We start from the raw sequence: 16551 nt of genomic DNA, 5'->3' as shown, positions 1-16551 counted from the left end.
GCTTGAAAAGCACCTGGGTCTGCTTTGCAGGGGCACTGCATCCTTCTACTTTTCTGTATATTCATTCCATTCATTTTTGAGAGTTTGATATTGAAACTCCAACTAAAAATCTTTATTTAAAAAATAATTGTAATATATAGTGGAACTATATATAACTTTGTTCTACATTTTCCAAGTCTCCTATAAGTGTTTTTTTATCATATTTTCATAATTTAAAAAATAAAAAAGAGAAAAAAAAAACACTTTCTAATCTGAAATTGCCAAGACTTTGCTTTTTCTTTTTTAAAATCATGAACAGTGTTGAATATAATCAATTAAGTTTTTTTCTGAATCTATTAATATGATCATAATTTCTTTTTTTTTATCTGCTTATGAGGTAAATTACATTAATTGATTTTTAAATGTTAAACCAATTTTGCCTTCCTATAATAAACCTTGATCTTGAAATAGTAGAAAAATAAGAGTATCTGGGTCATATGAGAAAGTGGTTCACTGACTGATTTTAGAGCCTGTGACAGAGGGGCAGGATGCAGTGGCCGCCGTTCTGCGGACAGATGTGCTGGTAAGTACTGTGTTCTCTCTCTTTCCATCTGCTTGGCCCAGTGCTGGTGGGCAGCGTTCTGCCACTCCCCATCCACCTAGCTACAACACTGTGTGCCTCCCCCCAGCATTCCTTGAGGAATTGCCCTGCCCAACATGTGTGCCCCGGCCAGTCACTCCAAAGCAGCTCCTGTTCCACCCAGTGGGCAGCCCCGGGTGGCATGGGTGCCCCCCAAAGTAATTCCCACTCTTAGAGTCTGGCCCCGTATGTCAGTGTGTCTGTCACAGTCATGGCTGGGTCTTGCAGCCAGCCAGCTAGGGGCAAATCCTGCCCATAAGTGCCCCCAACAGCAATCATGACCCAACTACAGCAGGAGGACGCATAAGTCCCACAGGGGATACCCCGGGAGCACTGCTCTAGAAAACAGGGGGCATCGTGCTCTTGGACCCCACAGGACACTTTCCACGTAAGGCCACTCTCTCAGACCAGGAGATGTAGCTGAGAAACCTAATACAGAGAAACAAACACAGGAAGTTAGGCCAGCTGAGGAGATAAAGGAATACCTTCCTCATGAAAGAACAAGATAAACTTCAGAAAAAGAAGTTTTTCTTGAGAAAAATGGAGATAAGCAATTAACCAGATAAAAAGGTCAATGTAATAGTCATAAAGATGCTCACCAAACTTGGGAGAAGAATGGATGAACCCAAGGAGAACTTCAATGAAGAGATAGAAAGTATAAAGAAGAACCAGTTACAACTCAAGAATACAATAACTGAAATAAAAAATACTGTAGAGGGAATCCATAGCAGATTAGAGGATGCAGAAGAGTGAATCAGTGATTCAGAAGACAGGGTAGTGAAAATCACCCAGTCAGAGCAGGAAAAAAAAGAGTCAAAATCTGAGGACAACACAAAGCTTACTAATACTTACAATTTAAGGGCCCCAGAAGGAGAAGAGAGAGAAAGGGCCAGAAAGCCTACTTAAAGAAATAAAAGCTGAAAACTCCTCTAAGCTGGTGAAGGCGACAGGCCTCAAAGTCTAGGAAGCATGTGCATGTGAGCTAAATCACTTCAATTGTGCTTGGCTCTTTGTGACCCTATGCACTGTAGCCCACTAGGCTCCTCTGTCCATGGGATTCTCCAGGCAAGAATACTGGAGTCAGTTGCCGTGCCCTCCTCCAGGGGATCTTCCCGACCCAGGGACTGAACCCACGTCTCTTACGTCTCATGCATTGGCAGGCAGTTTCTTTACCACCAGTGCCACCTGGGAAGCCCCTAGTAACCACAGAGAGTCCTAAAGAAGATGAACCCAAAGCGATCCATACCAAGACATGTTATGATTAAAGATCTAGAGTTAAAGAATCTCAAAAGTAGTAAGGAAGGAAAAAACTACTTAAGTACAAGGAAACACCCATAAAAATATCAGTTGATAGAAGAAATGGATAAATTCCTAGAAACACACTCTTTCAAGACTGAACCAAGAAGAAATGTTACTTGAATAGACCAATCACTATTAATGAAATTGAATCAGTAATTAAAAAAAAAAACTGCCACAAAGTTCAGGACGACACAGGTGAATTCTACAAAACATTTTATGAAGAGTTAACAATTTTCCTTCTCAAACTATTCCAAAAAACTGAAGAGGAAGAAACACTTCTAAACTCATTCTATGAGGCATTACTCTGGTACCAGAATGAGACAAGGAAGCCACAAGGAAAGAAAATTACAGATCAATATCCCCCAAAAAGCATAGATGTGAAAACTGCAACAAAATATTAGTGAACTGAATATAACAAAATATTAAAAGGCTCGTACATCATGATTGAGTGGGATTTATTCCAGGGATACAAGGATGGTTCAATATCCACAAATCAATCAATGTGATCTTTACTGTTCTGTTTAGTTGCTCAGTTGTGTCTGACTCTTTGTGACCCCATGGACTGCAGCACGCCAGGCTTCCCTGTCCATCACCAACTCCTGGAGCTTGCTGAAACTGATGTCCATTGAGTCAGTGATGCTATCCAACAATCTCACCCTCTGTCATCCCTTTCTCTTCCTGCCTTCAATCTTTCCCAGCATCAGGGTCTTTTCCAATGAGTCAGCTCTTTGTATCAGGTGGCCAAAGTATTGGAGCTTCAGCTTCAGCATCAGTCCTTTCAATGAATATTCAGGACTGATTTCCTTTAGGATGGACTGATTGAATCTCCTTGCAGTCCAAGGGACTCTCAAGAGTCTTCTCCAACACCACAGTTCAAAAGCATCAATTCTTCGGCACTCAGTTTTCTTTATGGTCCAACTCACATCCATACATGACCACTGGAAAAACCATAGCTTTGACTAGATGGACCTTTGTAGGCAAAGTAATGTCTCTGCTTTGTAATATGCTGTCTAGGCTGGTCACAGCTTTTCATTCAAGGAGCAAGTGTGTTTTAATTTTATGGCTGCAGTCACCATCTGCAGAGATTCTGGAGCCCCCCAAAATAAAGTCTCTCACTGTTTCTATTGCTTCCCCATCTATTTGCCATGAAGTGATGGGACAAAATGCTATGATCTTAGTTTTCTGAATGTTAAGTTTTAAGCCAACTTTTTACTCTCCTCTTTCACTTTCATCAAGATGCTCTTTAGTTCCTCTTCACTTTCTGCCATAAGGGTGGTGTCCTCTGCATATCTGAGGTTATTGATATTTCTCCCGGCAATCTTGATTCCAGCTTGTGCTTCATCCAGCCTGGCATTTCACATGATGTACTCTGCATATAAGTTAAATAAGCAGGGTATCAATATATATCCTTAATGTATTCCTTTCCCAATTTGGAACCAATCCATTGTTTCATGTCCAGTTCTAACTGTTGCTTCTTAACCTGCATACAGATTTCTCAGGAGGCAGGTCAGGTGGTCTGATCTTCCAATCTCTTTCAGAATTTTCCAGTTTGTTGTGATCCACATAGTCAAAGGCTTTAGTGTAGTCAATAAAGCAGAAGTAGATGTTTCTCTGGAACTCTCTTGCTTTTTCTATGATCCAGTGGATGTTGGCAATTTGATCTCTGGTCCCTCTGCCTTTTCTAAATCCAGCTTGAACATCTGGAATTTCACGGTTCACATACTGTTGAAGCCTAGCTTGGAGAATTTTGGTTTTAGCTTGGAGAATCAATGTAGTACAAATGAATAAACAAAACTATGCAGAAAAAGATTCACAGATACCGGGGTCAAATTGGTGTTTGCCAGTGGTGAGTGGGAGTTCGGGGGAAATAGATGAAAGGGATTAAGAGAGTCAAATTTCCAGGAATATAATAAATAACTCATGGGAGTATAATATATAGCATAGGAAATATGGTCAATAACATTGTGATAACTTTTTATGGTGACAGGTGGTTACTAGACTTGTGGTGATTAATATATAATGTGTATAAAGATTGAATCAGTATACTGTACACCTGAAACAAATATAATATTGTATGTCAACTACTCTTTAATAAAATTAAAAAATTAAAACCAAAAAAAAAACAAAAATAAGTAAGTGCTTTCTTATAAAACTCTTCCAAGAGGAAAGATCTGGAAAAATTTGCCTCTCTTAAATAAAAGAGGACCTCAGGAGACCTGAGGTATATGGGATGTCAGCTGGATCATGCTTCCCAGGACTTCTTTGATCCTAATGTGGTACCTTCTTATTCACTCCTGGCAGCAGGAACAAATTAGGTCCTACAGTGAGGACCCAGGTGGGAATGAAGCACACCAGGGAGTGCTCCGCTCAGTGCACAACGGGAAGGCAATGATCAGAAACCCACAGGAGGTAAAAATCTAAACTCTCTGGAAATGCTGTTGAATTTAAAAAGGTGTCAACAATTACCTCTTTCAGGAATTTAGGAAAAATGCAAGTGAGGTGACCCAACTCAGAATCACACTTTCTGTAGGAGGATCAGGGTGTTAAAGAGGGTGCACTAGTTTCATCATCAGAATCTCGGTAGGAGCAGTACTTCCCCATTCAAACTGGATTGTGAACTTCTAAAATAGTCATATTTAGTTTTACTGCACTTTGCAGATACTGAATCTTTTACAAATTGAAGGTCTGTAGCAACTCTGTGTCAAAAAGTATTGGTGTTGTATTTTAAATTTTTCATGATTATTATATTTGTTATGGCTCTATAAATGGGACAACAAAGTCTCAATGACAGCACATCTGTTTACAACATGGTTTACTGAGCATTTTAAGCCCACTGCTGAGACCTATCGCTCAGAAAAAAGATTCATTCCAAAATATTACTGCTCATTGACAATGTACCTGGTCACCCAGGAGACCTGTCAGAAACATACAACAAGATTCCTGTTATTTTCATGCAGCCCACAGACCAAGGAGTCATTTTGACTTTCAAGTCTCATTCTTTAGAAAATACATTCTGTAAGGCTATAGCTGCCATAGACAGTGATTTATCTGATGGATCTGGGGGAAAATAGAAAAACTTCCAGAAAAGATTCACAATCCTAGATGTAAAGAAGAACATTCACAATTCACAGGAAGAGGTCAAAGTATCAACATTAACAGGAATTTGGAAGAAGTTGATTTCAACCCTCATGGATGATGTGGAGGTGGTCAAGCCTTCAGTGGAGGAAGTAACTACAGGTGTAGTGGAAACAGTAAGAGAACTAGAATTAGAAGTGGAGCCTCAAGATGGGATTGAATTGCTGCAATTTCATGATGAAACTTGAATGGAAGAAGGGTTGCTTCTTATGGATGAGCAAAGAAAGTGATTTCTTGAGATAGGATTTACTCCTGGTAAAGATGCAGTGAAGCTTGCTGAAATGACAACAAAGGATTTAGAATAGTGCATAAACCTAGTTGATAGAACAGCAACAGAATTTTGAGAGGACTGATTCCAACTTCAAGTGTGGATAAAATGCTATCAAACAGCACTGCTGTTACAGAAAAATTGTTTGCGAAAAGAAGAGTCAGTTGATGCAGCAAAGTTCATCACTGGCTTATTTTAAGAAATTGCCACAGCCACCCCAACCTTCAACAACCTACAGTGGGTCCTACAGGAGGTAGGACCCTGATCACTTGGCAGCCACCAACATGGGCACAAGACTGTCCACCAGGAGGAAGATTACGAAGAACTAAAGGCTCAGAGGATGGTTAGCAGATTTCAGTAATGAAGTAACTTCTAATTAAAGTATACATGTTGTTTTTTTAGATATAATACTATTGCATCCCCAACAGGCTACAGAATAGTACAAGCAGAACTTTCATATGCACTGAGAAACCAGAAAATTCACATGGCTTGATTCACCGACATGTCTACTTCTTGGTAATGGCCTGGAACCACCCCATGATATCTGCAGGGCATGCTTGAAGTCTCATGTCAATTTCTCATTGCTCTCCACATGCTCCAGCTTCTCTGGTAAGCCAAGAAAATTCTATAAAACCCCTTTAAATTTCTGTCCTTCCCTAAAGATAGCATATTCAAAAGCAAGAGACATTACTTTGCCAACAAAGTTCCGTCTAGTCAAGGCTATGGTTTTTCCTGTGGTCATGTATGGATGTGAGAGTTGGACTGTGAAGAAGGCTGAGTGCCGAAGAATTGATGCTTTTGAACTGTGGTGTTGGAGAAGACTCTTGAGAGTGCCTTGGACTGCAAGGAGATCCAACCAGTCCATTCTGAAGGAGATCAGCCCTGGGATTTCTTTGGAAGGAATGATGCTAAAGCTGAAACTCCAGTACTTTGGCCACCTCATGCGAAGAGTTGACTCATTGGAAAAGACTCTGATGCTGGGAGGGACTGGGGGCAGGAGGAGAAGGGGATGACAGAGGATGAGACGGCTAGAGGGCATCACGGACTCAATGGACGTGAGTCTGGGTGAACTCCGGGAGTTGGTGATGGACAGGGAGGCCTGGCGTGCTGCGATTCATGGGGTCGCAAAGAGTCGGACACGACTGAGCAACTGAACTGAACTGAACTGAAAGATAATGAGACAATAAAAGTCTCATTCTATAGTGCATGTCTCAAACCAAACTATGTCATTTCAAATGAAAAAAAAATTTTTTTTTCCTGAAAAACACTGAAAAAAAATGTCCCTTTTAGAAATTTCTGAAGAGCCATCATCAGACAGAATTTGCGTGTGGGCAGAACACCTGGTGTCTCGCTCAGGCCCACCTTCTATTTCTTCTGTGTGGGTTTCTCACTTCAGCTTTTCCTCAGACTCAGTCACACTGTGTCAAGAAGAGGACTAATCAGCTGACAGTCTCTGAGCTTTCATGGTCTCTAAGGTAACAGTAGTTTTTATAATCATCCATCATGCAGAGGGTAACAGTTTTATATGCATATTTTTTTCCTTTTTGAGAAAACTTTTAAATTGAGCAGAGAAAACTTTGAAGTTACACTCCTAACTGCATATTCTGAGTACTTCATATCTATTTATCTACCAGAGAAAAACCCTTCAGTTCCAGTCAGCTGTGGTGAGGCACCAAGAATTGACCAGTAATCCTTCTCTTTACTATAATAAGGTTTCCTGGTGTCTTTTGACAGGATTATCAATACAGCATGACTATAGGCAAATATTTCTTAAAAACAAATCCTATAGTGCAAAGGTTTTTTTGGACTGCATTTCTGGAATGCAAAAGTAGGAAGTCAAGAAATACCTCGAGGAACAGGCAAATTTGGCCTTGGAGTATAAAACGAAGCAGGTCAAAGGTTAAAAGAGTTTTGCCAAGAGAACGCACTGGTCATAGCAAACACCCTCTTCCAACAACACAAGAGAAGACCAGATGGTCAATACTGAAATCAGATTGATTATATTCTTTGCAGCCAAAGATGGAGAAGCTCTATACAGTCAGCATAAACAAGACCAGGAGCTGACTGTAGCTCAGATCATGAACTCCTTATTGTGAAATTCAGACTTAAATTGAAGAAAGTAGGGAAAACCACTAGACCACACAGGTATGACCTAAATCAAATCCCTTACGATTATATAGTGGAAATGACAAATAGATTCAAGGGACTAGATCTGATAGAGTGCCTGAAGAACTATGGACAGAGATTCATGACATTGTACAGTAGGCAGTGATCAAGATCATCCCCAAAAATAAGAAATGCAAAAAGGCAAAATGGTTGTCTGAGGAGGCCTTACAAATAGTTGTGAAAAGAAGAGAAGTGAAAGTCAAGGAGAAAAGGAAAGATATACCCATTTGAATGCAGAGTTCCAAAGAATAACAGGGAGAGATAAGAAAGCCTTCCTCAGTGATCAATGCAAAGAAATAAAGGAAAAAAATAGAATGGGAAAGACTAGAGATCTCTTCAAGAAAATCAGAGATACCAAGGGAATATTTCATGCAAAGATGAGCAAAATAAAGGACAGAAGTGGTATGGACCTACCAGAAGCAGAAGATATTAAGAAAAGGTGGCAAAAATACACAGAGGAACTGTATAAAAAAGATCTTCATGACTCAGATAACCACGATGGTGTGATCACTCACCTAGAATCAGACATCCTGCAATGCAAAGTCAAGTGGGCCTTAGGAAGCACCACTACAAACAAAGCTAGTGGAGGTGATGGAATTCCAGGTGAGCTATTTCAAATCCTAAAAGATGATGCTGTGAAAGTGCTGCACTCAATATGCCAGCAAATTTGGAAAACTCAGCAGTGGCCACAGGACTGGAAAAGATCAGTTTCATTCCAATCCCAAAGAAAGGCAATGCCAAAGAATGCTCAAACTACCACACAATTGCACTCATCTAGCAAAGTAATGCCAAAAATTCTCCAAGCCAGGCTTCAACAGTTCATGAACTGTGAAATTCCAGATGTTCAAGCTGAATTTAGAAAAGGCAGAGGAACCAGAGATCAAATTGCCAACATCTGTTGGATCATGAAAAAAGCAAGAGAGTTCCAGAAAAACATCTACTTCACAAGAGAGTTCCAGAAAAACATCTACTTCTGTTTTATTGACTAGGCCAAAGCCTTTGACTGTGTGGATAACAAGAAACTGTGGAAAATTCTGAAAGAGATGGGAATACGAGACTACCTTACCTGCCTCCTGAGAAATATCTATGCAGGCCAAGAAGGAACAGTTAGAACCAGACATGGAACAACAGACTCATTCCAAATTGGGAAAGGAGTACATCAAGGCTGTATATTGTCACCCTGCTTATTTAACTTATATGCAGAGTACATCATATGAAAAGACAGACTGGATGAAGCACAATCTGGAATCAAGATTGCTGGGAGAAATATCAATAACCTCAGATATACAGAGGACACCACCCTTATGGCAGAAAGTGAAGAAGAACTAAAGAGCCTCTTGATCAAAGTGAAAGAGGAGAGTGAAAAAGTTGGCTTAAAGCTCAATATTCAGAAAACTAAGATCATAGCATCTGGTCCCATCACTTCATGGGAAATAGATGGGGAAACAATGGAAACAGTGGCTGACTTTATTTTTTGGGGCTCCAAAATCACTGAAGATGGTGACTGCAGCCATGAAATTAAAAGTTGGTTACTCCTTGGAAGGAAAGTTATGACCAACCTAGACAGCAGAGACATTACTTTGTCAACAAAGGTCCATCTAGTCAAGGCTATGGTTTTTCCAGTAGTCATGTATGGACGTAAAAGTTGGAATATAAAGAAAGCTGAGCACAGAAGAATTGATGCTTTTGAACTGTGGTGTTGGAGAAGACTCTTGAGAGTCCCGTGAACAGCAAGGCGATCCAACCAGTCCATCCTAAAGGAGATCAGTCCTGGTGTTCATTGGAAGGACTGATGCTGAAGTTGAAACTCCAATTCTTTGGCCACCTGATGCGAAGAAATGACTCATTTGAAAAGACTCTGATTCTGGGAAAGATTGGCGGCAGGAGGAGAAGGGGACAATGGAGGATGAGATGGTTGGATGGCATCACTGACTCGATGGACATGAGTTTGAGTAAGCTCTGGGAGTTGGTGATGGACAAGGAAGCCTGGTGTGCTGCAGTCCATGGGGTTGCAGAGTCAGACATGACTGAGCAACTGAATTGAACTGAACTGAAACTTAGATACTGTGCAAATTTTGAGTAGACACCTGAGTTAATAATGATAAATAAGCACATATTATTGCTGTTATTATCATTGGAAGATTATTAAATACATTTAGATTAGCAGATGATCAGCTTTAAATTTGAATGAATAATAGTTAAAAATCTATTTCTGGCATGTCAAATATTAACAAGATATCCTATACTAAATGTATAGTACAAATTTATATAATATATACCAAATATATTATATATAATCTATATACATATTTTATATGTATGAATACTTGTTTTTAATATGTATTCTGGAGAAGGAAATGGGGTTGCAAAGGAGTTGGATATGACTTAGTGAATAAACAACAAAAATTGTATATTAATATACATAACTTACGACTTAACAGTGATTAGCATGTTATAAATACAGAGAGTGAAATAGGTGGTAAACAGATATTGTCCTTGAAGACTTACCTTGGGGTCCAGGGTCTCCTGGAGGTCCAGGTAACCCATCCTTGCCTGGAGGCCCAGGCCTCCCATGAGCTTGAGCAGCCAGCATTGCTGCTGGGAGCTTGAGCTGGGATAGGAACACGGCCATCCTCTCTTCATTGATGAAAGGAAAAATAATACATCATGTTAGAGAAACACTTTTTATGTCAAAAGTTTTCAAATTTCTTTCTCGTGAAATTCAACAAAAACTAACTTGGTTTTCAATTCACGTACATCTAGTTTACCAACTGGTCTGATTGCTAAGAGATTTTTTGATTGTTCAAGTAAAACAATTGTACAAGGTTGCTTCAACATGAAGACAGATAAGTTGTGACAATGAAAGGCTCTGAAGACCTTCAGTGATTCACAGATGTCGCTAACCTAGTGGGCAACATCCTAGAGTCTGATTAACCTCTGTGATGACTTGTGGAGAGAACTCAGGTTCGTATTAAAAAAATGATTGTTATAATAAATTTAAGCCTCTTTCCAGCAATGCTATGAATGTGCCTGTGGTAATTTAAAATATCCTGATAAGGTCTTTGACACTCCCTTCCAAGTGGAATTAGATGGAGCCTAATCCTTCTATTATGGAGTGTAGACTGGACTTCCTTTTACTTTTAATGAATAGGAAAAATGCAAGTTGGGAGACTAATTCATAAAGTCTTGTGACTTCCTGGCTGCGTTCTCTCTTAGCTTCTCATTCTGAGGGAAGCCAGCTGCCATATCCTGAGGACATGAACAGACCTACATAGGGGTGAACTGAAGCCATCTGCCAACAGCTACGTGAGTGAGGCTGGACGTGGCTCTCCCAGCCCCAGCCAAGCCCTCAGGGGACGTCAGCTGGCACTCTGAACGTAATTCATGACAGACTGAGTCAGAACCACACAACTAAGCAACTCTGGAAGTCCCCGACCCAGAAAAAATATGTGATGATAACCACTGTTGTTTTAAGCCACTGATGTTTTGAGAAACTTTCTTACGCAGCAATAGATAACTCACGTGGTAGGTGGCACTTTATAGCATTGAATAAAACTGCATTATTGGACTTCCCTGGTGGCACAGTGGATAAGAGCCCACCTGCCAATGTAGGGGACAGGGGTTCAGTCCCTGGTCTGAGAAGATTTCACAAGCTGTGGAGCAACTAAGCCTGTGCGCCACAACTGCTGAACCCAGGCTCTAGGCCTCTGGAGCCGCAGCTACTGGGCCCGCAAGCCACGGCGAACAAGCCCCTGTGTCGCAGCTACTGAAACCCACGAACCTAGAGCCTGGCAATGAGAAGCCCGAGCACTGCAGGAAGAGTAGCCCCTGCTCTCCGCAACTAGGGAGAGCCCACGGGCAGCAACCAAGACCCAGAGCAGCCACAAATCAACAAATACAGCAGTGTGCACAGGTCAGAAAGCTGCATCACTGACAAAGAGGTTTATTTATTGAAAGGATGTCCATCATAGTGATTTCATAGCACTGTTTAATTTCTGCTGCTGCTGCTGCTAAGTTGCTTCAGTCGTGTCTGACTCTGTGCCACCCCATAGACGGCAGCCCACCAGGCTCCCCAATCCCTGGGATTCTCCAGGCAAGAACACTGGAGTGGGTTGCCATTTCCTTCCCCAGTGCATGAAAGTGAAAAGTGAAAGTGAAGTTGTTCAGTCGTGTCCGACCTCAGCGACCCCATGGACTGCAGCCTACCAGGCTCCTCCGCCCATGGGATTTTCCAGGCAAGAGTACTGGAGTGGGGTGCCATTGCCTTCTCTGGTTTAATTTCTAAGCTGGGCTAATTAATATTTTACTTTGTCAAAAACTAATGTATACTTTTAAAATAAAATGTCTTATGATACACCCTCATTCTTCTTCTTCTTTTTTTTTTTTTTTTTCTGATTTGATTTCCAGTTAGTTCCATTATCCAGCCTAAGTCTCAATAGGAAGGATATCTCATTTGGCCAAAGGAACAAATACAGCATTGGTGCCGAGAAGCACGTGCCCAGGGAATGTCAACTGCAGACAGTGAAAACAGCAAAAAGCCTCTGTACATTTCTGTGAGCCTCAAGAAGATGCTGAAAAGGAGAACACACGAGTTGCAGGAAGCTGACAAGTTATTCAGAACATTTAAACATCTTTTGCCAGTGTTGAGTGATGTGACCTTTATGCACTGAATACATCCTAAATCTTCTCAAGGACATAGCACTGTCACCTGCCTACGTTCATCTACCAGGCTGCCTGTCACCAGGGGCCTAAACAGAGAGGCAAGGGAGGGCAGTGAGAACTGTGCCTGAGTGCTGCCTCCAGAGAGCTTGGCTGGTGGGTCACGAGAGTATCCTCACAGGTGGAGTCAAACATCAAAACACTGCTGCTGCTGCTGCTAAGTTGCTTCAGTCATGTCCGACTCTGTATGACCCCATAGACAGCTGCCCACCAGGCTCCCCCATCCCTGGGATTCTCCAAGCAAGAACACTGGAGTTGCCATTTCCTTCTCCAACGCATGAAAGTGAAAAGTGAAAGTGAAGTCGTGTCTGACTCTTAGCGACCCCATTGATTGCAGCCCACCAGGCTCCTTTGTCCACAGGATTTTCCAGGCAAGAGTACTGGAGTGGGGTGCCATTGCCTTCTTCTGATCAACTATATACTCCAATATAAAATAAAAGCTAAATGTCAACAAAAAAGTGGTTATACAATGTAGACTATTGGGATGTTAATAACTCTTAACATTTAAACAATTTGAAAAATGAGGAACTTCAAAAAAGGTAAATTTGAAAATATAAATAAGAATTTTCACTCTAGAATTCCTAAACAAATCATATTATTAACTAAATTAAACATTCTCCATAAACAGGGCCTAACATTTTCTGTATTCAGTGCTCTTGTTGTGGGATCATGGAGACAGCTTGAGAGAGATGATCATTTCAGTAACAACTATTATCCATGTTTTTATAAGTCCCATGCACTATAATGATTATCTGCTGATAAGCTTTATTTTATGACTAGAAATCTGTCATATAATTATTCTCAGAATTATTTTTCTAGTAATCAAGTCACAGTTAAACTTATTAGAGAATTCTTGGTTATTAATATCACATAGACCATTGTTTAAATTTCACCTCAGAAGCATATTGAATATTTTACCACTATGTCATTGGGAAGATCCCCTGGAGAAGGGAACAGCTACCCACTCCAGTATTCTTGCGAGGAGAAATCCATGGACAGAGGAGCCTGCCAGGCTTATAGTTCATAGTGTCTCAGAGTCAGACGTGACTGAGTGACTAACACACTTACAAAGCTCATATTTAACAAATCTAATATGTACACAACTAGATTTAAAACAGAAGACTGGAGGAGGGCATGTCCTTGCTATGGCAAAAAGAAACAGTATTCTCTTCACGTATTTTCTTTAAAAAACAAATTCAAATGATTTCATTTGTGAAATTAACCTCAGTTTTTTTGAAGATACAGCTAATAAGTATTAAGAAATGAATCTTTCATGTGAAAAACTCCAGAAAAGTGTTTTACTGATTACATTAGTGTTAATTTTGCACGTAAGGACAAAATGACTGTAACACATTAGAATCCATAGCTGCCAGCTGGGAAAAACTAGGGCCAAATGATAGAGACCTGTAAAGAGGTACCTCCAGACTTTTCTCTAGACTTTTCCAGACTTTTCTCCGGACTTTTCACTCAGTGTAGATTCATTTGAACTTGAAAGATACTTTTCACTTAAACAGATATGTCTGTTTTATAAATTTTTGATAAAGAGCAAGCTACACTTGAGAGTAACCTATTTTTCAATGGGCTTTCAATAAAAACTTTTGTTTGAAAAATGTAGGTCCATACACAGTTTAGGAAATAAAGCAAAATTATTTTCAAATAGAATTATTAAAGAAAAAGCCCCAACAAATGTGCAGTATTAGCTATACTTATCAAAAGAGTAATTACCCTACACTCCCATTCTGAAATCAAGAAGAAGCCAGAATGGAAACAGGACAGTGTCCACGGGACCAGAATCTCCAGTGAAGAGTTACCGACTGTGACGATGGGGACCAATGAGGACTGATAGCTCGTCTCTAAAAGTGACACTAAGTCCCTGACTTTCCAGTAACGCTTTTCATTACCTTTCTATCTGGGGCATGTTTGGTTGGTGTGCATACATCTGTTTGAGTAACAGTATATAAAACAAATGCAATTAATATATATATAGTTTTGCAAATCATCCCATTGAATATAGATAGAATATATTTACATTAATTGTAAACTGAGTACTTTATAAAAATATGAAATTCAATGTTTACAGCTTGAAACTTTGCTTATTAGTTATTGTTTTGCACTTAAAAGATAGATATATACTTCAGTACAATTTTTCTTAATTTGAGACATACCTTTTTGAATGCCTTCAGTGTCTAAACAAAATATTCCTATCACTACTTTTTCCTCTTTAACGTATGAATTGAATTTTCAAGTACTTTGTTTTTGGTGCTTTTAAATATTTTCAGCAATACAGTTTTTAAAAAATTTTTTTAATTAATTGATTTTAATTGGAGGCTAATTACTTTACAAGATTGTGGTGGCTTTTGCCATACATCGACATGAATCAGCCACGAGTGATATGTCCCCCCCCATCCTGAACACCCCTCCCAACTCCATCCCCACCCCATCCTGATGTATTTTTTTTTAATTTATAATTTTTTTTATTGAAGGATAATTGCTTTACAGAATTTTGCTGTTTTCTGTCAAACCTCAACATGAATCAGCCATAGGTATACATATATTCCCTCCCTTTTGAACCTCCCTCCCCTCTCCCGCTCCATCCCACCCCGCTAGGTTGATATAGAGCCCCTGTTTGAGTTTCCTGAGCCATATAGCAAATTCCTGTTGGCTATCTATTTTACATATGATAATATAAGTTTCCATGTTGACTCTTTCCATACATCTCACTCTCTCCTCCCCTCTCCCCATGTCCATAAGTATATTCTCTATGTCTGCTTCTCCACTGTTGTGTTCTAACACATATATACGGAATCTAGAAAAATGGTACTGAATAATTTATTTACAGGGCAACAATATTTTTTAAAATAATTACTTCTAGCTGTAAATTATCTAGCTTTAAGATACACTCAGTAACAGTCATTTAGCATAAGAGTAATTACTTCCTCTGAACCATACTCTAATGCTCTATAATTTTAAATAATACATTTCTGAGCCAGTAAATAAATTAAAAAGACCTGTAATCTTAATTGTTTTTCCTCTGTTTTCACGGATCTTTGGTCAATAAACTGTTTTTGGCTACACTTTCTAATGAGGCAGGAAACTAAAGAGTCTGGATAGGAGCTTGCATAATGCAGACACACAGAGCCCATCTGCCAAGGCAAACCCACAGCAGTCACAGCAGTCATTCTAACAGATGAGACTGGGGCGGGCCTTCCTTGGAGAAAGGACTCGTTAAAATCAAGCAGACATGAATATTAATGTGGTGATAAAGTACATCAGACAGAGGTGGAAGGGACATTCAGACATCATCTAACCCATGGTCTACCTTCTATTTCACAGATAGAATTTGTAAACATTTTCAAAGAGAGATTCATCTTTTTCTCCTAAAGCCCATTCAAATGTTTAATTGCCCATTTTCTTGATAGAACTTCAACTTATTTTCTTTTGTTACTCCATTATGGAAACAGAGACTAGTTACTGAGTGATTTCCCTTGGGAAATCAGTCATCAATTTGATAATATTGTTATGTCTTGGCCTTCAGGTTAAGTAACTTTTACTCATAGGCCTGGCAATCTGTTCCGTACATCACTTTTTGGTTCTACTATTCTGGGGCTTTCCATATATCTCTTAAATGTGGAAACCAAAATTATATACAGTTATCTCCTAATGAACAAAAATATCAGAAGAGCAATTTCCTTTCATATCCTAAGAATGATGTTCCAGTTTCATATTAACTGTTACTTTAGCAGCGTCATTTGGTGGCTTCGTGTTCGCTCAGGGGCTCATCATGACTCGAGGGTTGCTACTGCTACATCTAACTCTGGCTCCATCTAATCCTTTGTTCCCTTTGTTGCTTTGAAATGTTATTATGAGTAAAGACGGTAGATTGAACACATGTGTCTGCTTTAACTCTTTCTTATATCCCTACAAAAACAATAGTAAATTATTTTTAAAGGCATAAAAGCATGAGAATAGGAGAAAAATATTATGAAAGGAGATGACGTTAAACTCTGGAAGCTCTCAGATGGTGGAGTGTGGATAACTTCGCAGACTCACAAAAACCAAATCTTTACACTGGAAGCTGAGGGACAGCCTGTGTCAAACCATAAAATCTTTAAAATATTCAGAATTGACTGCATGAGTTACATGTGGAAGTGAGAGTGAAGGAGGGGAACTGAAATGAGGGAGACTGGTTGGAAGCCTGTTTAGGAAATGGTCTTAAAATCCCTTTCTCTGCTTGTGCAGCTGGCTCACTGCCCCTTCCCAATTCCAGCCTGAAGGTTTATTATCTGAAGAGCATAAACAGACCATCTCTGCACGGAAGACCGCAGACTGTGTTGAGACCCAGGCT

At 39.8% G+C, this 16551-nt stretch overlaps 1 protein-coding gene across 2 annotated transcripts in view; it reads right to left on the bottom strand.

The window, feature by feature from the left end:
• Window positions 1-16551, bottom strand: part of COL19A1 (collagen type XIX alpha 1 chain) — a 445397-nt gene that overhangs the window by 5441 nt on the left and 423405 nt on the right. For both annotated transcript variants that reach the window (XM_027550856.1, XM_027550857.1), the window contains one exon: window positions 9996-10124. In XM_027550856.1, coding sequence (XP_027406657.1) covers window positions 9996-10124 — 129 coding nt within the window. The remainder of the gene's footprint in view (window positions 1-9995; window positions 10125-16551) is intronic.

Source organism: Bos indicus x Bos taurus, chromosome 9 (assembly GCF_003369695.1).
Source record: "Bos indicus x Bos taurus breed Angus x Brahman F1 hybrid chromosome 9, Bos_hybrid_MaternalHap_v2.0, whole genome shotgun sequence".
In the NCBI taxonomy this organism is placed as follows: Eukaryota; Metazoa; Chordata; class Mammalia; order Artiodactyla; family Bovidae; genus Bos; species Bos indicus x Bos taurus.
This window is presented reverse-complemented; position numbering and strand designations above follow the sequence as displayed.